The sequence below is a fragment of the Gopherus evgoodei genome, chromosome 11 (assembly GCF_007399415.2).
Source record: "Gopherus evgoodei ecotype Sinaloan lineage chromosome 11, rGopEvg1_v1.p, whole genome shotgun sequence".
In the NCBI taxonomy this organism is placed as follows: domain Eukaryota; kingdom Metazoa; phylum Chordata; order Testudines; family Testudinidae; genus Gopherus; species Gopherus evgoodei.
In genome coordinates, this window is record NC_044332.1 from 45,131,640 (window position 1) to 45,149,557 (window position 17,918).

At 37.9% G+C, this 17,918-nt stretch overlaps 1 protein-coding gene across 13 annotated transcripts in view; it reads left to right on the forward strand.

The window, feature by feature from the left end:
- LOC115659409 (sodium channel protein type 3 subunit alpha) overlaps positions 1–17,918 on the forward strand; it is a 964,414-nt gene that overhangs the window by 924,709 nt on the left and 21,787 nt on the right. For all 13 annotated transcript variants that reach the window (XM_030579474.1, XM_030579476.1, XM_030579468.1 and 10 more), the window contains 3 exons: positions 10,364–10,484; positions 11,506–11,660; positions 13,326–13,499. In XM_030579474.1, coding sequence (XP_030435334.1) covers positions 10,364–10,484; positions 11,506–11,660; positions 13,326–13,499 — 450 coding nt within the window. The remainder of the gene's footprint in view (positions 1–10,363; positions 10,485–11,505; positions 11,661–13,325; positions 13,500–17,918) is intronic.

Genomic DNA, 17,918 nt, shown 5'->3' on the forward strand with positions numbered 1-17,918 from the left:
AGGAGAACTTTCTTGGTATTTTTATTGGTATGACTATTAGAAAAATCAGCATTAAAACCTTTTCTAAACTACAAACATTCTTTCTTAATTTTAGGGGGGTTTGTAATTTACTTCACTTGATTTTCAACACTTGTGATTGCTTGAGATTGCCTGAAAAATAAATGAAGAGTATGCGAAGGAATTGCACCTTTTGTTATATTAATGAAAATAAACTACTCTTCTCTCATTTGCTGTTTAACAAATGTAACAATTGTGATATCTGGAATAGTGGCAACAGAGTCCTGTGTTGGGCAAGAACAGTTAAATAACTGACTTTACTTTTCATTGACAAATCATTGGAAGTATTAATGATGGATAGTTACCAGCCTTTATTCTATGGCCCTTGATGTCAGTGACTAACCTCTTACTGATTTCAGTGGTGAAGGATGAGGCCATAAATGAGTTCTATTCTACCTTATTTAAATATATCATATTATTATTCTCATCCTGTACAGCTTTACATCATTTAAAGAAGGAATAGCTCACAATTCCAGTGTCAGGAAGAAATTCAGTCTTATAATTATGTCTTAGTAAATAAACAGATGCATAATTAGAGTATGAGTTCCCAAATCTTACTTTTCCTTTTTAAAAGAGACACCCTGCCCTTTTCTTTCCCCTGTACCTCCATTTAGGTTATGTGCTAGTAACTGTCAATTTTTTCTTCCTTTGCTACATAGATGATATCCACAATTAAATGATGAAAGCAAAATCCTAAAATACGTCAATATAAACCACATTTTTTTTGTTTTTTTTTTAAATGTCTGTCTACTTATTTACAAAAACATATTCTTTGGTTTAAATATATCTACTTTCAATATTTTGATGCTTATGATCTTCCTCATGTTCTGATATTAAAGATTAGTAATTACATTATTCATAAATGTTACCAATTTAGAGGCAATTCTCACATAATTATTTAACATATTTTAATTTTGGAAATCATTGAATTAATATTATTAAAGCCTATTATGAAAACTGAGTTAAACTGGATTTATGGCAAAATATTAAACAAAGTGTGTGAGAGCTTATATACATATGTTACATCACATACATGTTCTTTTTTGTGTTTTATAATACATATGTAGTATATATATATATATAAAATAAACAATGAGCTCAATTATGCCTATTTAAGAATATTTACGTACATACATGCTTGATACTTAGTTATTCCTCCTGTAAACTAAAAGGATGCACATCAGGATGGGGGCAGTGAGGAGGGAGGTGTGATGATATCCTGGTAGCCAAGTAAAGCTAGAATAGTTTGCAATGTTATCCAAATCCTGAGATAATTATCTTACTCTCCTCACCCCTTGCCTGTATGTTTCATGTATATGGTGTCTCACACAATATTTTACATGAGAACTTTTTGGAATTTTTTGGATTGTTCTATTTCAGGACAATCCTATATATAAATTTGATGTTTATTTCATTACAATCATAGTTATGCAATACAACTGTGACATCAAAGGTGGCTTAGCTAATTATTATGTAGCACAGGTGACTTTAATTCACTGAAATTTGGGCAGTGCTGGATACCGAAATGTAATCCTGCAATTTTCTATCAACAAAGTTGGAAATTCTTACAAAAATGCTTAAAACTATCCATTTTATCTGAGGAGAGAGGAATTGCTCACCTAAACTTGATTAAGAGATCTGCCTGGTCCATGTGATCTACCATAAAACCAAACCATTTCCTTATTTTCCAATATCTTTTTCTTTATTAAACACTTTTTAATACATTAAAAATAAGTGTTTATTTTACAGCATTCTTTATCAGAAAAAAGAGAGAGAGAGAGAGAGAGAACATGAAAACGGCCCTTTTAAAAGTTGTGTTTTACTCCAGTGTGAGTCAAGTAGTTTGTTCAATGACTGATTTTTAGGTACCAGAAAAAAAAATCAAAATAATCCACTAGTTGGACCGAATAAATACATTATCCAGTGTTCTTGGACAAACTGGTCTCTTGTAGGTCAAAGCACTAAAGAGTTGTGATCTTCCAATCAGAAATCATGTCCATTAATGCTACAATCACCAACTATCAAGTGAAAATTTTAAATTCTGCTGCATCAGCACCTATCAGATGAAACATTTAAAGTGATGTCTTTCAAGATAACGGAAGTATAATTACTAAAATAGGATCAGGATTTCCTACTTTGAAAACCAATTATATGTAAATGCTTTCATGTATATTGTTTGTTAAGTACTTGACTGTGTGACTACATGTATCCAGCAAGAGGAGATTAACAACATGCAACAGTATTTGAGTCCAGTGACATCTTCTTGTAACAAATGACAAAATTATTATTTTATATGACGTTCACATCAAAACAAAATAAGGATGGGTGGTATTGCATTTCATATAACCATAGCATACAACACGAAATCTAAAGAAATAGAACTATGATATCTGTCAGCTCCTAAAATGTGTAGCACAATTAAGGCCCCAATCCTGTAAAAACATACCCCCATGAGTAATTTTAGGCATGTGAGACCCGATCCAACTCAAGTCAATGGGAACTCAGTGGGAATCCTCATGAGCATAAAATGAAAGTTACTTGCAACTTGAGTTCTTTGAGACGGCTCTGTATATTCATGCTTCTGGGTATTGCACTGCCTAGTGGTGCCTAATGGTGGACCCCTTTTTATCCCCTCCGTCAGTATCTCTGAGTGTTCTGAGGGCAAAGCTCTATAAAGGGGCGCAGCACCCTCTAACACCTTAGTTCTTCCACTGCCAACTCAGAAAAAATAAAAATAAAAGTACTCTGAGAAAGTGGAGGAGGAGGGTGGGAAGTGTATATATGCAGAGCCACCTCCAAGAACTCTGGTTACAAGTAGCCTTCATTTCTTCTTCGAGTGGCTTTGCATATTCCCACTTATGGAATAGTTTGATAAGCAGTACTGAAAATAATCTCAATGAAGGAACAAAGTCTTCATTGAATAGAGACTGAAGCACAACTCTATCAAATCTAGCATCAACCCTTAGGATGGCCAATCACGAACCCCCAGAATACCAGGCATTCCAGTACTTTCCAGAATGGCGGTGGTCCCATCCCTACTGGCATGTCCCTACCAGACAGGGGACAAACTATTTAAAACAAGAACTGTCTATCTTAAAATGAGATGAATGGCCTGCCTTTCAGCCCTTGAAGCCAAATTGAGAGCATAAAGTTTAGAAAAAGTGTGCACAGAACTTCTGGTTGAAGCAGTGCAAATTTTAGTAACAGGGAGTTGAGCAGTACAAGCAAAAGGCATTGCCACAGCTCTGGTGGAATGAGATGGTACTGTTGTAGGTACAGGAATTTCTGCTAACATGTAACATTCAACAATACATTCCGTTATCCATCTAGAAAATATCTGGGGAGACACAGCATGATCCATGTGATTCTTAGAGGAAGAGATGAATAATCAGGGACGGCTCTAGGTATTTTGCTGCCCCAAAAGGCAGGCAGGCTGCCCTCGGCAACTTGCCTGTGGGAGGTCCCCGGTCCTGCGGATTCAGCGGCACGCCTGTGGGAGGTCCGCCGAAGCCGCGGGACCAGTGGACCCTCCACAGGCATGCCACCGAAGGCAACCTGCCTGTCACCCTCACAATGACCGGCAGAGCGCCCCCCTGGCTTGCCGCCCCAGGCACGCGCTTGGCGTGCTGGTGCCTGGAGCCGCCCCAGTGAATAATCTAGATGATTTTCCAAAAATTTTAGTTCTATTTAAATAATATGCAACAGTTCCTCTATCTAAAATATTTCAAACTGATTCCCCTTTATTACTAGGTGATCTTGGAACAAATACCAGCAAATTACTTGTCTAATTAATGTGAATTTCAGAAATGACTTTTGACATAAGCTTAAGATCAGGTCTAAGAACCTCCTTTATGAAAAGATGTACGGTGGATCAGTCCCAAGGCCTTTAATTCCTTTAATTTCTGGCTGACATTACGGCAAAAATGAATGTCATTTTAATACATAAATACTCAGCCAAGGGTTCAAAAGCTGACTTCACAAATGTAGATAAAAAACAAATAAAATCCCAAGGAGAGACAGGTGAGTCCAAAATGTCTCAAAGGATATTAACTAACAATTGAAGATTTTCTAGATTTGGCCTGTAAACCTGAGACATCCAGTGCTGCACTGGCCTCATTCTGAGATGTGCAAACAGAGTCATGTAAGTCCTAGCTGCCATGAGACCCAGCAAGAAAATTACTTTCTGTGTTAGACATATTTGAGAGTTTAAAACATACAGCACTATTTTAAATAAACTGACCTCTGGTAAAAAGATATTTCCTATCACCAAGTACAATATGGAGTCTATGAATACAATTCTCTGGGTTGGGCAGAAATTCAACTTTTTGACATTCAGAAGCATCTCCAAGTCTGAAAAAATGGTGGTTGTATAGCAGTATGGCTTGCTAGATCCTTGCGAACAGCAGCCTTCAACAGCCAATCACTCAATTATGGGTAAACAAAAATACCCTGCTTTCTCATATGAGCTGCTACTACAGAAAGGCACTTTGAAAACACTATTGGTGTGGTTAACAGGCCAAATGGGGTCATGTTGTATTGGAAATGGCCTCCCAACACCTTGAAACAAAGGTACTTTTGATGACTGTATGGCAGTAATATGAAAATATGGTGTCCTTTCACTCAAGCATCACAAACCAATCTATAGCTGAAAGTGAAGGGATTATGGATGCCAGGGCTAACATACATAAATGAAACTTTCATATCTAGTTGTTCAGATTCCTTAAATCTAAAATCAGATGAACTGTACTTTTTCTGTACCAAAACGTCTCTTGAATAAAACCCAGCCTCTCAGGTTTTAGATACCTCCTCAAAAGCTCCTATCAGAAGGAATTTCTGCACTTCTGAAAGTAAAATAGCCTCATGAGAAGGTTCCCTGAAAAAGGTAGGGTACAAGGAATTGAAAGGGAGCAGTTTCTCAAATCGAATGACCTAGTCCTTTTCTATAATTTCTAGCACCCATTTGTCCAATGTATTATCTGTCCTCCATCTGATGAGAAAATATGCTAGCTTGTCTCCAAACAGGAAGGGAAGGATCCCCACTGATTGATTCTGGATTCTTGATCCTGTCATAAAATCTGAGGCTTGGTTGTTCACCAAAGACAACAGGGAAGAAGCAGATTGTTTAGATTTAGGCTTTGATTTGAAAGACTTCTTGTTTTGACTCTGGAAAGACATAGCCTGTTGGTGTTGTTACTGATGTCTTTGATTCAGTGGGAAATAAGTCAAGGAAGACTGTGTTTCTGATAATGGAAATGAGTAGTCAAAGGTCTCCTCCTGGTAAAAGAAATCAAAGCCCAAATAGGAGTTTTTGATCTTGTCTCCTTTACCAGCAACTCATCCGCCTTTTCACTTAAAAGACCATCCCCTACCTCAATTCTGATATCCTGAGCCAGAGAAGAGCAACAAAGCCAAGCTTGTCTACTCCAGGTAACTGCATATGCCAGTGCTATAGCAGAAGAGTTCAAGCTGTCCAAAGAAGCTCCAAAAGCATGCTTTGCCATATTTTGAGCTCCATTTGATAATTTCCTTTTGTTATCTGGCAAATTCTGCACAAACAATGCCATCTTTTTCCATAGGTGGAACTGAGAGTGGATCATAGTTGCTTGATAATTTTCCACCCTAATACCAAGAGGGGAAGAGGAGAATACTTTTCTCCCTAAGGAATCAATATTTTCCCTTCTCTATCAGTGCTTGTCCAGACCTCAACATGCTACTGGCAGCAGCAACAACCTAATGAATTAGGTACAGGTTGTGTGTAAAAATATGAAAACTGCTATGAGGGTATCTAATATAATTTATCTGCCTTCTTGGAAATAGGCTGGCAAAAAGTAAAAGTGGACCAAACAGATGTAGCTCGCTGCAGTAGGGCATCAAGAATTGATAACAAACTTCCTACTCTTGTAGGTAAAACAATGTCAAACACTGGATGGGATGTTTTCTCCACAGCTACTGAAGTTAATTTCAATGTGAACACTATGTGATCCATCAGGTCATGTCACTGCAGAGGATCCTCAAAAGGAAAAGAGGCAGAAGCCGCTCCCACATGCTCATCTGGTGACAAATCAGGATCAGAGTCTGTGTCAGTCTACTCTTGTTCAAAAAGAGAAGTTATCTCTGTATCTTCTTCAGACAGACAATCAGGTACTATTATCTGAGATGCAGACAGATCTAGTGGAACTGGATCTGAGGATTTCTCCACCACTGGATCCTTTACAGATAAAATATCACCTCTCCATCCATAAGGAGGACGACTGAATAATTCCTGTGGCAGCACCCATTAAGGCCATGGACTCCTGGACTGCCAGTCTCCCCCACAACTGTGATGTGAGAACATAGCTGCAGGAGGAGGATCAAAAAGAAGAAGCAGGAAGAAACAGTCTCTTTATTCTTCCTCTATCATCCTCTAAACATGGATCTTGCCTTGGATCAGTGATGGATTGCACTGAAGAAAGTAATGGACCCAGAATTGGAGAGAAATAAATGGGGCGAAAACTCTTTGTGGGGACACTACTGGAGTCTTAGGAGGAGAAGGTGTAGACGGACCAGAAGAAAGACTAATAATCTCCTCTGCTCTTCTCCTTTTTTCAGGAGAATCAACACTGAATTCAGAACTGATGAAGCCTGTCTCTTCCTCTCTTTCAGACCCAAGAAGCCCTCAGAAGCCAAATGGTGTACAACAGCCAAAGTAAATATATTCTATGGACCTGAAGATGGAGCTGGAACTGGACAGAGGTCGAAGTTGGAGCTGAAGACCTGGATGGCATGGAATCTGGTGAAATACACAGATTTGCCCACTTGGTACTTGAAGCTGAAAGCCAGAGCCATCCTGGGTTTTGAAGCCATAGTTGTAGAATCAGAGAGATCTGACAAATCTGAAATGAGGGATCTGGCACTGTTAACAGTGGTTGTCTTCAACCTTGACTGCTTCTTTGGAACCAACACAGCTGGAGCTGACAATGTGGCTCTTGGTTCTGTAGCAGGAAATCTGCTCTTCATCATCACCTGTGCCTTTGAAGCCCTGGCTGCTAGAGCAACAGGATCTGGAGACAGACCCAGCAAAGGTTCTGATTTTCTCCAGCCTTTAAAGTGTTTCATCTTGCAGGAGTAAGTGACAGTATGTCCCAGTATGGATCCTTGAGGTCCTCACTACTTACCTCTCTCCATTATGAAAACTGACCATTTATTCCTACCTTTGTTTCCTGTCTGTTAACCAGTTACTGATCCATGAGACGATCTGCCCTCTCACCCCATGACTGCTCCTTTGCTTACGAGTTTTTGGTGTTGGACCTTGTCAAGGGCTTTCTGAAAGTCTAAGTAACTATATCCATTGGATCACTCTTTTCCATAGGCGTGTTGATACCTTCAAAGAATTCTAACAGATTGGTGAGGAATGATTTCCTTTCACTAGGAAACAGCAAGCCATGTTGGCTCTTCACCAACACATTGTGTGTATCTATGCGTCTGATAATTCTGTTCTTTAGTATAGTTTCAATCATCTTCCTTGGTATTGCCAGGACTGCCTCTGGAGCCTTTTGTTTAAAAAATTCAGTATTACATTAGCTATTCTCTAGTCATTTGGTACAGAAGCTCATTTAAGTGATAGGTTACATACTGCAGTTAGCAGTTCTGCAATTTCACATTTGAGCTCCTTCTTAACTCTTGGGTGAATACTGTCTGGTCCTGACACCTTAGAACTGTTTAATATCTTAATTTGTTCCAAAACCTCCAATACTGACATCTCAGTCTGGGACAGTTCCTCAGATTTGTCATCGAAGAAGAATGGGAATCTCCCACACATCCTCTGCAGTTAAGACAGACAAAGAATTCATTTAGCTTCTCTGCATTTAGCTTCTGCTTTTTCTTCAGTTTCACCAAGCTACTAACTAACTAACTAACTAACTAAAACTATACTAAACAATTACCAAGACATTAAGAACTAGAAAAAAACCCCAGATCCGAATGGTCTGGAGTGCTTCACTTCCATCTGGCACAGTGGTTGGAAGGAACTGAGGTGACAGTAGGCACAGCCCCCACTCCTTACAACATCTGGAGATGCTGAGGGAAGAGGCAAAGGGGCTGTGCAAGTGCTGTAACAGACACTGCTTGGAGAAGGTTCTAACATCAGGCACCACCAGGTAGCACAATACCCATAAGTGGAAATATGCAGAGCTGCTCAAAGAAGAAATTATAACGTTTACAGGATATCATACTTATTATTTAGATATGGATTACTGATCTACAGTAACCCTATTTCTTTAGGCCTGCTCCAAAGCCCAGTGCAGTCAATGGAAAGAGTCACATCAATTTCAATTATGTATGGATCATGTCCTTTGTTTCCAAATAATTTAAGGCCTGATTCTGCAAGCTGTCTCCTGATGTAATATCAGTCCTTAACTAAAGATCAATAGAAAATGTAGTTTTCAGAACTGTTCATCTCCTTTACAAAAGCTACACAAAATTCCAAAAAAGCCACGAGAAATCATAAAGTAACATCGTATCAAGGTTTATACTGAAACAGACGGTCACAGCCAGTCAGAGCTCAGGTACAGTCACTGCCTTTCAACCACATTATAGTTTTCTATACAGTGTGCAAGTCTCAGCATTCTGATTGATATCCTCAGAATTTGATGTCTATATGTTCACACACATGACTACTCCTGAATCTCATGTCTACATTTAATCAATCATTTTGTTTATCATTTTATTCAATTAAATATTTGCTCATTAGATATTTTAGCAAGGTAACAACTACCTGAGAGTGGTGCCTATTGATTCAGTAGTATCCATATCCTGAGCTGATAAAGGTGTCAGGCTAGATCCTCAGGGTGGTGTAAATTTGTGTAGCTTAACAGAGGTCATGCTTCCCTTGATTGGAAGTCAATGGAGCTATACCGATTTACACAACATCTAAGGATATGGCACATCATTCTCAAAGTACTTTAGCCTAGAATAGGATTATTATTTCATGATCAGGAATCAGACTCAAATTTTCAATGTAAGTAATGCCTCTAAGTTATTCTGTATGCTAATACAATACAGGATCAATCTTTAAATAATGCTCCTAATCAGCATCTAATTATCAGTATTAATGTCTCAGGTATGTAGTGTACTCGATGTACTTACATGAATTCCTATATAAATCTGTAAAATTAATTGTAGAGTATGTAGCAATTCCTGACATTATAAATTATATGGCAATAACACTAACAGTTTCTTACCAATACTATAATCTAAATTACAGTGATGTAGCATATTACTTCTACGGCTGCATGGTCTATAATGATGTATTTCACTACAGTGCTTTCTTTAAGGCTGAAGACTTGGTTACATTACCTATTTAAAACTGAATAAGAATGTATTTCTGATTGAAGTAATTCAAGACACAAATCAACAAAATATTAACAGCTAAAAACATGTTACAAACTCTTTGATGAGTGCCTGTTTTCTCTTTAGTTGTGCTAAAAAATAAATGCATTTAAAAATAGTTTTACTTGCAAATTTAAAAGCAAATACTGCTGCCAATAGACCACTGGCCTGATTCAGAGTCCACTGAAGTCAGTGGAGAGGTTTCCACTGAGTTCAGGAGCCTTTGGATCAGTCCCTGAATCATGCACTCTTCAGTTCTCAGCAAAACTTCCACGGAAGTCATTAGGAGTTTTGCCTGAGTAAAGACTGCATGATTTGACTATATATAAAGATAATACATGCATAGTGGAAGATAATGCAAAATAGTGGCTTGTCCTAAAGTTCACTTGCTGCTCCTCTCAACTGACATTATAGAAAGATACTTAAACAACAGGTCATGTGTACTCATAAGGATTGCTACTGGAAAAAAGATCTAATTTTCAATATTTCAATCCATACACTGTATATTTTAGAGAAAATACCATTTGTAGCAGACATGAAGATATGCTGATTTCTGTTGGTTTGGTCATTGTGCTGGAAAGATTAAGTGACATTCACAGTTTCATCCAATATAATAGAGAGTGAAATAACTAACAGTATGGAATATGCAAATTGACCAATTTTAATATTATTGAACCTTAATTTCAGAATTCTTACACATGGATCAGGTTAGTGGGCAAATTATTTTTTAGAATTTCCTATAAGAAGATATTCTAGAAATCAAAACCACGCTACATAGATTTTAATATGATGATTTTACTTATGGTAATACATATTATCAATATGTATTTACTGATAATCTTATTTATAGTTACGGAGCACTGGCATATTTCAATGTCTGCTGTGAATAATATAATACGTAGTGAGGAGAAAAAAATTTCCTGTGGGATTTTATTTTCAGAAGCTAAATGCATCCAGCTCATCTGAAGGCAGCACAGTTGATATTGCCCCTCCTGGAGAGGGCGAACAAGCTGAGATTGAACCTGAAGAAGCTCTTGAACCAATAGCCTGTTTTACAGAAGGTAACAAAACACAATATTGCCTAAAGATTGAATCAAGCCCCAGTTTGCTAACGCAAACACAATTTGCTTCTACAACAGTTGGCTCTTGAAACACCATGGGCCTTCTTGGTTTCACTAGCCAAGAGAAGCTACTCCCTTCTCAGTGATAACAATCAAATGTCAAAATAAGATTTCTCTGGAAGGTGGCTAACTGTCCTCCCTGCTCAGTCATTAATATGTCTCAATATTAAGGTACTTGCAGTATTAATTTTTCCAATTCTATGGTTGTGTTTTGTAGTCACTAGAGAAGGCCCTTAAAACGTGGAGCAACTCTGTTTTTCTCAGAGAAAAAGAAGTGACATGGGCCAACAGCCACAAACACTACTGTATTTTGGATATACAGTAGAACCTCAGAGTTATGAAAACCAGAGTTACGAACTGACCAGTCAACCATGCACCTCATTTGGAACTGGGAGTACGCACTCAGGCAGCAGCAGAGACAAAAAAAAAAAATACAGTACAGTGCTATGTTAAACGTAAACTACTAAAAAAAAATAAAAGGGAAAGGAGCAGTTTTCTTCTGCATAGTAAAGTTTCAAAGTTGTATTAAGTCAAGATTCAGTTGTAAACTTTTGAAAGAACAACCATAATGTTTTGTTCAGAGTTATGAACATTTCAGAGTTATGAATAACCTCCATTCGAGGTGTTCGTAACTCTGAGGTTCTACTGTAGTTCATAGATTGTGTGTAATATAGACAGATATTTTAAAGTCAATTTCATACCTAGTTGTAAATGCAAATCACTGTCAATTTCTCCCCATGGTTTCATTCCTAGATGTAGTTTAAATCTATTTACTAACACTATTCAAATATTCAGAACCTTGTAACGGCAAGTAGGGGATTCCAATATGAGATTTTAAAAATATCTCATAAAGAGAGTGGCTATCAAACTAAGAAATTTTATAATAATTTGGATGCCAGAGTGATTAACTACTTCAAAATAAGTTGCTATTCCAATTTCTAGTTATTTAATATGTTTACAGGTTGTGTGCAGAAGTTCACATGTTGTCAAGTAAGTATAGAAGATGGCAAAGGCAAAATCTGGTGGACTCTTAGGAAAACCTGCTACAGCATAGTTGAACACAACTGGTTTGAGACATTCATTGTGTTCATGATTCTTCTGAGCAGTGGCGCTCTGGTGAGTGAAACAATTATGACATATTCTGAAAAATAAGTTTTTAGAAGGGTGATTTATTAAAAGTATGTTTGCATACAGGATAGCTTTTGATCAGTATGAAAATCTAATCAGTTTAAGAAATATTTGGGAATCAGCAGAAGCAAATACTCGCATTATAATGTGCAAGATAAAGATGTCTAGATAGATGTATTTTAATCGCAGCTGTGCAAAATGTTCATGCTGAAACCCAAAATCACTCAAACTTCCTGCATTTCATGTTTCATTACAGTTTTGAAATGTGAACCAAAGTTGGAAGGCTTGCTAAGATTCACATATGTTTTGATTAGAGATGGACCAAAACTAAAACACTGGGCTAAACTGTGCTTTTAATTAGACTGGTGTAAATCTGGAGTAACTTTATTAAAGCCAGTGGAGTTACCCAGGATTTATAGTGGTTACTGCAGAGTTTTGGACTTGAATACTACTGACTTTTGCTACTGTTTGGATTTGGACCAAAATTTTAAATTGTGAGCCCATCTCTACTTCCTTCTGAGAGGACCTGAGACGATGTATGGGTGCACAACAAAGTCATATGCAAATCATGGTTTTGACATGAAAACGTACACATTTATGGCTTCAAATTATTTTACTTTAGGGGCCATTTGAACTATCTGTTGAAGCTCCGGAACTCTTTGCATTCTACTTAAATCATCCCCTTCCTACTCCACCCTGGCTCATTGTTGTGTTACTTTTATTATTTTCTAAATTTTTTGTGAGCTTTGGAATGTATAAGATTTCACTAAATGGCAGTTGTTTCCAAAAAGATCGTCACTGTTCACCAGTATCCCATTTCAAATTACACAAGCTCTGCACTTGCTACCCTATCAATGGGCATAGTATATTTTCCGAAAACGAGTTACAAACATTTCCATAAATACACTTAAATATATATTTTTCTTGCGAGTTAACACTGTCTTTTTTTCTTGCGTATGCTGATAGGAAAAAGGTTTTATTTAATTGGGGGAAGTAAATAAAATCTTCCTCACTACTCCTCTCTGGAAGAATATATGTATCTGGAAGAGGGGGATTTTTTGGGTTAAGCCTCATATTAAAATATTGGCAGAAAATCATTCTTTGTATTTATTTCTTGATTCAGCAATAAAATAGGATTGCAAATTCTGAAGTCTCTACAGGCAATAATTCTTACACAGGCAAATTTCTCACTAACTTCTGTGAGGGTTTATTTAAAGGTTGAGTAAAAATCTGAGAAAGGGCTTCAGGATTTGGTCTGGAATTATTTACTTTGATTTTGTAAAAACTCAATTGTGAAAAAAAATCACAGCCAATTGAGGGTCACACAAAAAGTACACAGAATTACATGTAGAGTCCCTATATTTCTTGTTTCTTGAAATAATAGAGACTGGACTTTTGCTTAAGAAAGAAAAGGATTCATATTCAAAACATATTCTCCATATTCTATTGGAGAAAGCATAAAACAAGACTGCCTCTCTCAAAGTTGGATTCCGTTGAAGCATAGGTAGTGAAATGGGAACTAAGTAACAAAAGAGTTGAAAAGGGTGCACAAAGAAGAGACAAAAACTTAAATCCCTCCGCTTTCTTCATTTATCTAATTGATCTTTCTGAACCAGGAAGTGATATGATTACTTGCAAACTTTGTGTTCACAGGCTTTTGAAGACATATATATAGAGCAGCGCAAGACTATCAAGACCATGCTGGAATATGCTGACAAGGTTTTCACTTACATCTTCATTCTGGAAATGCTTCTGAAATGGGTGGCCTATGGTTTTCAAATGTATTTCACTAATGCATGGTGCTGGCTGGACTTCTTGATTGTTGATGTAAGTTCTTTATTCTTCAAGTCTTTTTTGACTGATTTTCTTATCAACAAAGTTACAAAACTCACTATTGTGAAGTAGATTTCTAATGAACACAGTAGTTTTAGCAAAAGTTTATGAAAATTTTACTAATAGCCTGTTGTTATCTGTTGGTTTTACTAAAAGTGCTTTTATATTCAGAAGAAAAAACTATAACTAACAGAACATTACATACTAAACAAAAGTTAAGGTCCCATGCAAAACTCCACAATTTGTGTATATACATTATGACACAGTCTTATTATATGATCACATGTTGTTTCTCAAATAATACATTATATCATCATGGAATTTTTCTACAGCCATCCAAACTTTGCATCTAAGATACTATGTTTGGTCCAAATGCTGTCAAAGCTTTATTCCCAAGAGATTAGCCTCTATTTTGCTAGTGTTGGCAGTGAAGTAGTGAAAAAGGCAGTGGCATTAAAGTATGAAATTCACTTAGTGTAGCTGGAGTTTATTAGCTGTTTGACAATTTGTAATAAATAAGTCAGCTATGATTTGAGAGGGTTTATGATGGAAGAGGAGAGAAGCTTTCTTGGTTTTCTTCCCAGCCCTGGCATATATTTGTACAAAGTTCTTGCAGGAGATGGATCAGTTGATGATTACCTGTTCTGTTCATTCTATGGGGCACCTGGCATTGGCCATTGTAGAAAGACAGGACACTGGGCTAGATGGACCTTTGTCTGGCAATGCTGAAAGAATGACAGGAAACGTGAGATATGGGTTTAATCAGGCCGCAACTTTATTATTAGATGTCTGGGACTAACTGGGCGGATAAAATGTGCATTACAGGTGAAAACCCCCACAATTCACCGAGGGGCGGGGTGAGTGCTTTTTTTAAGGCCCCCCACCCCACCGGATTCACACAGACCTTTCTGTTCATGTCCCTCCAGCAGACCCACTGCTGGGACCCTCCAATTCCAACCAATTCCAGGGAGGGGGGAACTGCCACCAGCTCCCTCCCCTTTTCATCCAGGTCCCTCCAGCAATTCCCTTACTAAGACCTTACTGACCACCATCCCTTGTAGGAGTGGTTAAGGTGGACTATAATGATAGGGGGTTGGCTCCCTGCTGTACCAAGCATAGGACTGCCCCCAGCTTGCTCAGTTACCAAGCACCTCTCCTTAATTCCTTTTCCAAGCCATTTATCCAGTCTTTTGTGCCTTAATTTATGGAGTACCTGCACTTAACATCCGTTATACACTTAAATACACTATGCATGAACAAAGCCCACCTGAACCTGCTGCGAGGCAGGCCAAAAACTCCAACTGCACCTGGCCAATGTGGGGTCAAGGGAAAAATTCCTACCCAGTCCCCCTTAATGGGGTGGCTAGTGTAATGCCCACAGCAGATGTAATAACCCAGCATATTTCTGACCTAAATAGGGAGGGAGGGTGGGTGCTGCCTGGCCTGCTCCAGGTGATGAGGGCAGGGTCCAGGCCCAGGCTGACCTTTTTAAACCCCTCATTTCTAGGTGGTGAATCATCCACCATGCTGACTGCTTTTCCAGCAGTTTTATGTCTCCCCTCCTCCCTCGAAGCCAGAAAGCATTGCCCTCTTCTCCTGGCCAGCCAGATAACCTCCCCCCCCCATACACACACACTTGCTTAAAGTGCAGGGCAGTGATTGGTCTGACCCAGTATGGCTGTTCTTATGTTCTTACATTAATTGTCTTAAGGGATCAGTACTCCCAGAATATTTTGGTCTCCTGCCTTCCCATATTATCTGACTCAGTTCTTTAGTGAGCCAAAGTGATGTGTGTGTTCAAATGAGTATCTTGGAGGCAAAGGTGCTTATAAGTGTTGCCACTAAATTATTGTATTGCTTCACTAGGCAGCCCAAATTCTGGTCCCTTTGTTGTAACGTTTCTGTTAGCATGCTCTAGAACGGGGGTAGTCAATTATTTTTTGTCAACATCCAAATTTCTTAGTCAAGGTATAGTCAAGGTCCAGGCTTCAGAGAAAATAAAAAAAGCCAAAAAACCAATAATGATAATAAATAAATAAAAAGATTTGGGTCCATTCAAAAGCATCTAGAAGTCCAGATTTGGCCCACGGTCCGCCTATTGACTACCCCACTCTAGAAATTTGTCAAGTTCAGGAGTCTCACAGGGCAAACTGGCTTAGTTGGTCTACTACTCAGCTAGGAAGTGGAGAAAACATAATTTTCACCTGGATGAGGAAATGTATGCTACACCATGGTGAAGAGCCAGGGCCATTATGTGGTAGTCCAATGTGTGGTTTCAATAAGAGGATGGTAATGCAGAATTCAGGGGCTTCTATTTGGGAATTTTAAGGAAGAAACTTACTCACACCTTTATAGATGAGCCATAGAACATGTTTCAATTGTTCTATTTTTATAATGAAGGCTCCAATTGATTTTTTTTTTAAAAACAGCATACCTGATGTAGAGTTCTTGGTGCTTTTTCAGCAATAGTACAGCCTAAGAAAAGAATCTCAGAATGAAGTCCTCAGAAGTGATAAATATTTTGCAATCTAATTGAAGATTTCCCCATTTTCCTTAATTTTATAAAAATAAGAATGACCAGACAAGAGTTGAACTTCCCACCTTCCTAGAAAAAATATATTCCATGTTCTGGAATGCAGTCAACAAATGTTTTACTGTGCTTACGGCTAATTCAGCAGTTCCCTCCTGAGCACTCCAAATCAGCCCTTCCAGAAGAAACTTATGAACTCACTTGAGAGTACGAGGGAAAGTAATAGATTCTTTAAGAGACAGATTCAGACTGTGACACAGAAGCTGTGTGTAAATTCTCCTATTTATGGGGTTTATGCTTCTCTCCCGACAACCTCTTTTCCCATTGTAAAAGACTGAAGTTTGCACCTAATAAAAATTGCTTGATTGCCTAAACAACAATCAGCTAACCTATGTAGGAGATGGCCTCTCTCCCTGGGAAAAACTGCCACAACTGCTATCAGTGGAAGTGCCCAAACCAGAGCTTTATGGGTATAAAAGTAAAAGGACATCTGGCAGGACTCTGATGGTCCTGAACCATCAAAATGTGTTCTCCCCCTTTGGTCCAGAACAGCCTGAATTTGTAGCCTTTAGGGCATGCTGCCAGGCCCATACCTTCTTGGCCCATAGTGAGCTAAAAGGTGAGTGAAGTTGGGGAACAGTTGGATGATTTTGTTAGCTATTACATTTGTGCTTATCTAAGTTGCTGCTGGGGCAGTGTTATCTTGGTCAATTTCTGGAGTCTGTTGATTTTATTATATGTATCTTTAGAAGTTTGTTGAGTAGCCCAGAACAGGATATGGACACATTTTTTAAACTGTAGTATATAGAAGCTGAATATAATAAGATATAATCATATTAAACAAATAACATATTTGCTGAATACTACTGGGCACTAGTATAGCTAATTGGGATACAATCACTGATTTGACCTTCCTGTATCGCAGCATCTCAACTGTACATACGATTCTTAGCTTTCCTTAAAACTTAATTTCCCAGCACAAATGTTCCCCAAAAGTATTATTAATTATTATTTGTAGTACAGTAGTGTCTAGTACTATATGTACACAGAGCAGTAGACAATCCCTGCCCTAAAGAGCTTACAGTCTAAATAGACAAAACAGAAAAAGGTCCAGAGAAAGGAAGTTTTATCTCCATTTATAGTTGGGAATTAGTGGTAGAGAAAGATTAAATGATGTGCCCACATAGGAAATCTATAGTAGAGCCCATTTTAAGTTATTGCAAAACAGTTGCTGAAAGTGAATTTCTGCTTCATAATTATGACTCTTTACACAGTAAACCTAATCCTAACAGTTTTGCTCAACCAGTCAGGGAACAGAAATATACCTAGTGAATTATGTGTCTAATCAAATTAAATTATGAATACTTGTAAGGAACAAACTATAGACCAGTAATTACTCACAAAAAGTACTGTGGAATTATTTAGAAAAACAAACTTGAGAAAATCACAATCTATTTGTGGACAATTTGCAGACAGACAGATGTGAAATTCATCTACTAATGAATGTAATGAATTATTCTCACAGCTCTTGGTCAGATTTTCAAATGCACTCACTTTAATGGTAACAGAGTTGGGCTAATGTTGAGTGTTTTTGAAAATCCCATCCTGAAGCTTTAGCTTCATTACAATTCCTTGTATTTTTTCACCTGCCTTTTTTTGGCAATTTTACTTATCATACCTGCATACTCCCATCTGCCCTTGATCTTTAACTATAATATGGCTGTTGCAGGAAGCACATAAAGGCAAGTAAATAGCGTCAGCTGATTTTTATAGCCCCCAACTTTTATTCTTCTTTGGCTTTATGATTCCCAACAGGGTGACCACACAGCAAATGTGAAAAATCAGGACAGTGGGTGGAAGGTAATAGGAACCTATATAAGAAA